Source organism: Vitis riparia, chromosome 19, assembly GCF_004353265.1.
Source record: "Vitis riparia cultivar Riparia Gloire de Montpellier isolate 1030 chromosome 19, EGFV_Vit.rip_1.0, whole genome shotgun sequence".
Lineage (NCBI taxonomy): Eukaryota > Viridiplantae > Streptophyta > Magnoliopsida > Vitales > Vitaceae > Vitis > Vitis riparia.
Genome location: NC_048449.1, coordinates 21,964,050 through 21,971,343, shown reverse-complemented (window position 1 = coordinate 21,971,343; position 7,294 = coordinate 21,964,050). Strand labels below are relative to the sequence as shown.

Here is a 7,294-nt window from a genome sequence, read left to right as displayed (position 1 = left end):
TTCTTATAAGGAAGGAGGATAGGAATTCACCAACCCTTCTTATGTCTTATTAATTATTATATGTTGCTATCTTCTAACATACATAAAAAATTGTGTGCTGGGCAACTAAACAACACTTTCATTTGTTGAAGATCTCTTAAAAATAAGCTACCAAATCCACAAGGCAAGAACAATGATTCTGGAACTTCTAGTGTCCCAGTGGCAATGGCATGCGGTAGGGGAAAATACTAAACCGCAACCAAAGCAGTTGACCAACTAATATACCCATTATCCACGTAAATTGGTAGTGGTTAGTGGCAAAGAAAAAATTCAACCTCTCCTCACTAGCGGTCAACCGGCTAATATGCTCATTGTCCACATAAAGTGGTAGTGGCTAGCAGTAGAGAAAATATTCGACCGCTTTTCACATACGGTCGATTGGTCCCTGTTTGAATTTTGAAGTTTTAAAAATTCATACCCTAATGAGAATCTCCATTTGTTCGAAGTTAAAAAAAAAAAAAAAAAATTCACATTCATATGACTTTCATATTGTATAAATAGGTTTGTTAAACTTAGTTGCTTAAAAGCTGAGAAAATTTTTTCACATTCTTCGTATCTTCCAAAATCTTTACTTTTTTAAATTTTTAAAAGAAATTTAGATTTCATATGGGTTGAATATTGTTTAAATAGATTAATTACAGTTAGGAGATGTGAAATTGATGCCCAAAAAAATCAAAATCCAAAAATAATTAAAAATTAGTAATACTCACTTTCTTTTTATCTTTCCAAATCTCCACTTCTTTGAATTTTATTTTATTTTATAAAATTTTGGACTCTATATTGCTTAAATAAATTAATTACCCTTAGGAGGTGTGACTGAACTTCTCTATTGTACCAAAATACTTAATATTTTAACGTAACAACTCTGATAAAAAAAAAATTAGAGAAAAAGTTACTACGACTTTTGTAGTACTTCAGGTAACAAAATATTAAATATTTTACAACTTCTATAAAATAATTCCTGAAATTATATAATTGGTTATTGTAAAGATCATATATTTTTGTGTTGGCATGGGATTATTTCCTTGGCACTTGACTGGTTGGTAACCTGGTGGATGTGTTTTTTGTAGTTTTTTTATTCACCTAAACCCCACCACGGCCACCAAACCCCAGTGGCATTATGTCTACTTTCCCTTACTCCATCCAGCTTCAAGGCCCTGAGTCTTGCTTCGACAATCACACAAAAGTCAAGGATCACTAGACAGTAACAATTGGGATCATTGGTCTAAGGTTATTGAATCATCAACATTCAACAAAACTAGAAGATTTTCAAGCTTCATTCGACAATGGCACCTAACTTTGATGATGGCGATTCACTGTACAACTTTGTTGTCAGAGATGGCAATGGAGTCAAAGGCATGGTGGATCTTGGCCTGGAGAAGGTGCCCGAGCAATACATCCAGCCACATCATGAGCGCATAGACAAGCTCAAAGCAAGTTCCTATGATCGACCACCAATAGATTTATCAATGCTTGATGGACCCCAGCATAGCCAAGTGGTGGGATTGATAGCTGAGGCAGCCGAGAGGGTTGGTTTCTTCCAAGTTGTGAACCATAGGGTGCCCATTGAAGTTCTGGAGTCGGTTAAGAGCGCGGCGCATGAGTTCTTTGGACAAGCACCTGAGAAGAAGGCAGTGTATCGGAAGGGGGTGAGCCCTAGCCCATATGTGAAGTACGGGACGAGCTTTGTGCCTGAGAAAGAGAAAGCATTGGAGTGGAAGGACTATGTTAGTATGGTGTATACCAGCGATGGCGAAGCACTTGAATCTTGGCCTAATGAATGCAAGTAAGAATTTTCAACCCTAATCCTATTATATTATATGTTATTTTGTGATAACTTTGATAGATGTGTATACTACTCATGCGTCATGATTAAGTCATGGTTTGAACGAAATAGACATAAAACTAGGAATGGCAATGGTCCCCCCATCCCTGGCCCGTTATTTAAAATAATTCTCATTTCTATCCCATTTAAAAAATTAAATGGGGTGGGGTGGGGCAGGTATGATAAATTCTCAAACACGCCCCGCCCGTTTTACTTTTTTTTTTAAATTTTATTATTATTTTTTAAAAAATACTTTTAAATTTTTAATTACATTAAAATAAATATATTTTATAAATAATTAAATTATGATTTTTTTATAACTTATTTTATTAAAATATTTTATTATTATTTATATATTAAAAATAGTAAAATAAAATTTAAATTTAATTAATTTTAAATTTTAAATTTAATTTAATTTTATATATAATCGGGTGGGTCCAAACCCATCCCAAACTCGTTTATAAAAATTGAACCCCGTCCATTAGGGGCAGGAAGGGTACCCGAAAAAACCTGCCCCATTGTCATCCCTACATAAAACTTTGAATATGTGAGTCTTTCAAATTTTCATATAAAGTAAAAGTCATCTATATATATTATAGAAATATTTAATTAAAAGGGGTAAAATAATCTTCAAATTATGAATCTAACCCTTCTCATGTTTTTTTCTTGAAAAGTAACTTTTTTTTTATAAAAAAATAAATATCTTTTACCATTTCAAGTATTCACATGTAGGTTTCAAACTAAAAGGTTATTTTTACAAGAAAATAATGAAAACAATTTTATCAAAATGAGATAAAAAAAGAAAAATTGACAGAGGGTTAAATTTTAAAAATTGGGTTTTTACTTACCCTTTTAATCAAATAGCCCTATATTTAACAGGTTATTTCTTTGAAGTGTTAGAAACTTCTAACCATGCAATGTGGAATATTGTAGTAATCTTTTCATGCATCTTCATCATGACCCATGAATTTATGTGTGGCTTAATTACTATATTTTCGACTAAGAATTAATTTTGATATTATTTAAGTTCCATATAGCTTAATTATTATATTTTTGGCTAAGAATTAATTTTGATATAATTTATATCCCATATAAATATTATCTACTTTAAACCTACTAACCTTCGCAATTTGAAAAAATGGGTCTAAGCATGTTAAAGAGTCTTCTTTAGTAACTATTCCTAGACCCTTCAAGCGACATACAACAACAAGATTCTTATATAAATGGTTCATATTATATAGAACTATTCATTGTAGTAATTTATGAAATGTACAAACAAATCTAACACCAGATTGTTAGCTGATTAGATCTATATATCTATATACTAAAAAAGTATGAGAAACTTGCGAGATGGTAGAGTGGTCCACTTACATGGAGCACTTTTTAGACCTTGTTTATGATAAACTTCATGGCATGCAAAATTATTCATATTTTCCGCAGGGAAGTAGCACTAGAGTACCTGAAGGCATCCATCTCAATGGTGAGAAGAATACTAGAAGTGTTAATGGAGAAGCTTGGAGTAACTCTAGATAAATCAAGAATCGATGGCCTCATTGGTTTAAAAATGGTGAACATGAACTTTTACCCTACCTGCCCCAACCCGGATCTTACCGTTGGCGTGGGACGCCACTCTGATATGGGCACGTTAACTGTGTTGCTACAAGATGGTATCGGCGGCTTATATGTGAAAATGGAGGAAGACATCACAGGTGCTGGAAAGAAAGGAGAGTGGGTGGAGATACCACCCATACCAGGCACATTGGTCATCAATGTTGGTGACACATTACAGGTTAGATTAATACTGATATACTTACAAAATTTAGTTACAGAAGTACATAAAATCATACTCAAATGGACATTTCTTTTATATGAATGTATGCAAATTTTCAGATATTAAGCAATGGGAAGTACAAAAGCGCAGAACATAGAGTGCGTACCACAAGCACTCAATCTAGAGTGTCGATCCCTATATTCACCATTCCGAGACCAAATGAGAAGATCGGGCCATTGCCTCAAGTGGTTGAGAGAGATGGGGTTGCTCATTATCGCGAGGTTGTGTTTGAGGAGTACATGAACAACTTTTTTGGGAAAGCTCATGAAGGGAAGGAGTCACTAGATTTTGCTCATATCAACTCCTCTTGAAGCAAAGACTAATCGCATATACATTATTATGGTTTTTCTTTTGCATGGTTGGTCATCTAAAAGTGATTTGCCTTGACGTCAAACAAATGTGCAATAGGGCTAAATAAATTGTCCTCAAGCATGTCTTTCTTTAGTAAATTAAGAATCCTTTGCCTTAATAAAGTTTATGTGTTTGACTTGGATCTTAGTTAAGTTCTTGTGGTTCCAATTAAGGTAATATCTTTGGAAAAAAGATTGATGTTTTCTCCCTTTTGATTAACATCATTTGCAAACAAATTGATAAAGGGATCAAAATCCATTATATATGGTTGTGTCTTCAATTTTTATGTTCACATTTAGAGGCCAAAAAATGAATATTGTTCAAAGTTTGATCCCTTATGTAGAGAAATTTCATTAGAAAGACCAAATTGTAAGTGTGTTCTCACTTATAATAATTGCAAGACCAATATTGACCTAGACAACTATAACTCAATAGTCATCAAATTCAACAATGAGTCAATAAAATTAACCCATGCCCTCCTCATGGATTATGGGGTAGTTCATCAATTAATTTTCTCCAATCTTGAGTAAACTGATGGATTTGGAAGAAAATTAATTAGTAGTATGTATTTCAAATTCATTCATTCAAGGATTTAAATCAATTGAACTTATCATTGAGAGCAAGCCTCCAAAGTGGTCAAACGATGGAGGAGTTTACCCAGCTCAACATATTATTTTCCTAAAAACTTGTTCAAGAAAACATCCGTTGTTTGGTACAGAGGTCTCTTAGCCCTATAAATTCAGTCTCAAAAAATAAATTCATCATTGGAGATCAAGAATGATTACAAAGATTTAGATTCTAATATTTATAGTTCTTCTAACTATAAACTCATCGTTGAAGACAATATTCAAAAAATCATTTATACAAATATCTTTCCTAAAGTCCATTTTCTTTTCCAAACTAAATCTTCTATCTTGTGGATATGTACAAAAGAGAATACGTCCAAGAGAAGCAAGTTAGAAGAGAATGTGAAAAACCTCTCTTAGAAATGTTCAGCTAAAAGATTTCAAGAATTTTTTTGTGCAATTATATCTTTCAAGAATCTTTATATATTTGTCTCCTTGTATTTATTCAATAAAAATAATCAAAAATAAAAAATCAAAAGGTGATATGACAGGAAAGTTTACTTTTGAAAAGTAACTCCCACTAATCATTTGTTCTAGTGAAAGAGAAAATGTGCCAAATGCAATTTTTTTTTTAAGCCTGCTTGAAGGTTCTTTAACAGCAAAGAATTTTTCGACCTTCGGCAACAAGAAAACAAGTTGTCTACTCCAATAATTTGTGGATTCCAACAAGTTTCAAGTCCTTCAAATTTCTCTATAAATAGAGTCATCAAGTCATCAAGTTCATCATAAGGTAGAGACAATTAGAGTTAGCAATAGTGTTCCAAAAAATTCTTTTAGCTTTTTTGTAATTCATCTCCATTCAAATTGTTTCCTTTGTAATCAAAACCTTCTATTGTCAAGAAGCTTGTAATCAAAATTCAACTTCTCTGTAATCAAGGTATAATTTTCAATACAAAGTTTATTTTAGATTCAATTTCTATGTTTATTTTTTATGTTTTAAATTATATTTGCATAATTTATCTTTTGATTTATGAATTGTTTTATGTCCTTGGTTAAAATGCTACCAGAGTCAAGTTCTGCTTAAGAATTGAGTGATATTATGACTTGGAACAATTTGTAATCATTGATTTAGTTATGAGTTAGTTCAAATTGAATTTTCTGTAAATGGCTTGGTCAACCTAGATAATGGTGTTTGAAGGGCAGAAGGAGAGTAAGTCCTATGTTGATCCGCCTGTGGTGGTCCTTGTTCAAAAAATTATTTGAATTAATCAAGGATAAGATAGTGATTATTTTCTATGACAATGAGTAATATTATAAGGAGATTAAGTAGATCTAGTTCTTCCAGATCTCTAGTTTTGCTTCTCATGTAGCTTGTGTCTTTACTTTATCATCTATCTAAGGTTTTGTGGAAGATTTAAAATTTTTTGTCGATGAAAAGAAAATCTTGCTTTTTGATATTCTTGGCCTTCTTTTGAAAGTTGTGGAAATTCATTTTGAAAATATTGAATAGTCTTTGAAAATATAACTTTTGATCGACTCTTTACAAATTTTTCTTTGTTTCCCGTAATTTAAAATTTTCAAGATTTGTATCCATTATGGTGCAATGTCTATTAGAACTTGAAGTGTTAGAAAATCTGTCTAAATTATCATTAATCTGTTTAAAGTAAAAAAGATAACGCATTTAAAGTTTCCAACTTTTGAATATCACTTAATGTATTCTCGAGATTGTCTAAAATGCATTTTTGTGATTTGTCTAAATTTTCTACATCTTTATGAATCTTGAATGACATATTACTTTTAGGAAATACAGGAAAAGTAAATTTCTCAAAATTAATCTATTCTTGCTCCATCTATAAGAAAAATTTAAATGTTAGTATAGTATTTGACTCATGAATAAGATATCTAAGCAATTCATTTTTAACATACCAGAATTGAAAATATATTGAATTTATGAGGTAAATGATTGTTTGTTTTTTGAACAAAAATGTTTATGGGAGTTTTTGAATATTTTGAAATCAAATTTATTGATTTATTAGAGCATGCACAAATACCATTACATTCCTTTTGATCATCTGATTCATCTTGATATGATTCTTCACTTGATGTTTCTTGAGTTATTAATATTTGATTTTATTCTTCTATTTCAAAGTATTCAGTTGAATCTTCTTCTTTATTAATCATTAATCCTATCGTTAAATTTTTTAGTTTATCACTTATTTCTAAAGAATTACTTTTGTTTTCTAGTTGACAATATTTTAAATAATGACCTATTTTTCCACATTAGTAACATGTTGGTGTCTTCTTTTTTTAAAGTTGTTTTGTTGGAGGATTTTGATTTATTAGTATTTTTTGCAAATTTCTTTTGAAATTTTGACTCAGTTGATGACTTCTTATCTTTAATATTATTTTGTTTATTTTTTCTTTTTAAAGGGCCTATTATAGTGTTGTGCCCATAATATGAACAAAATTTTCCTAATTCTCTCTACTACCATGTTTTTTTTTTCATTTGACTCTTTAATTGATAAAGGTAATTAATTCACCATATGTTAACAACTCATAAGGAATTCTTCTATTATAAACATTTCCAATTCTTTATCTTAACTTTTTCAGCAAATAAAATGGGTAAACCTTGTATAAATTTTTCTTTCCAATAATGATTTCCACAATCAAATCCGGTCAGGA

The 7,294-nt window shown here is 31.0% G+C and overlaps 1 protein-coding gene across 1 annotated transcript; it reads left to right on the top strand.

The window, feature by feature from the left end:
- The first annotated feature begins 1,182 nt into the window (after positions 1 to 1,182).
- LOC117908690 (scopoletin 8-hydroxylase-like) lies at positions 1,183 to 4,144 on the top strand. Its single transcript, XM_034822367.1, has 3 exons — positions 1,183 to 1,825; positions 3,305 to 3,653; positions 3,755 to 4,144. The coding sequence occupies exons 1-3, from the start codon at positions 1,326 to 1,328 to the stop codon at positions 4,004 to 4,006; spliced, it is 1,101 nt and encodes a 366-aa protein (XP_034678258.1). The 5' UTR covers positions 1,183 to 1,325; the 3' UTR covers positions 4,007 to 4,144.
- Positions 4,145 to 7,294: the final 3,150 nt, after the last annotated feature.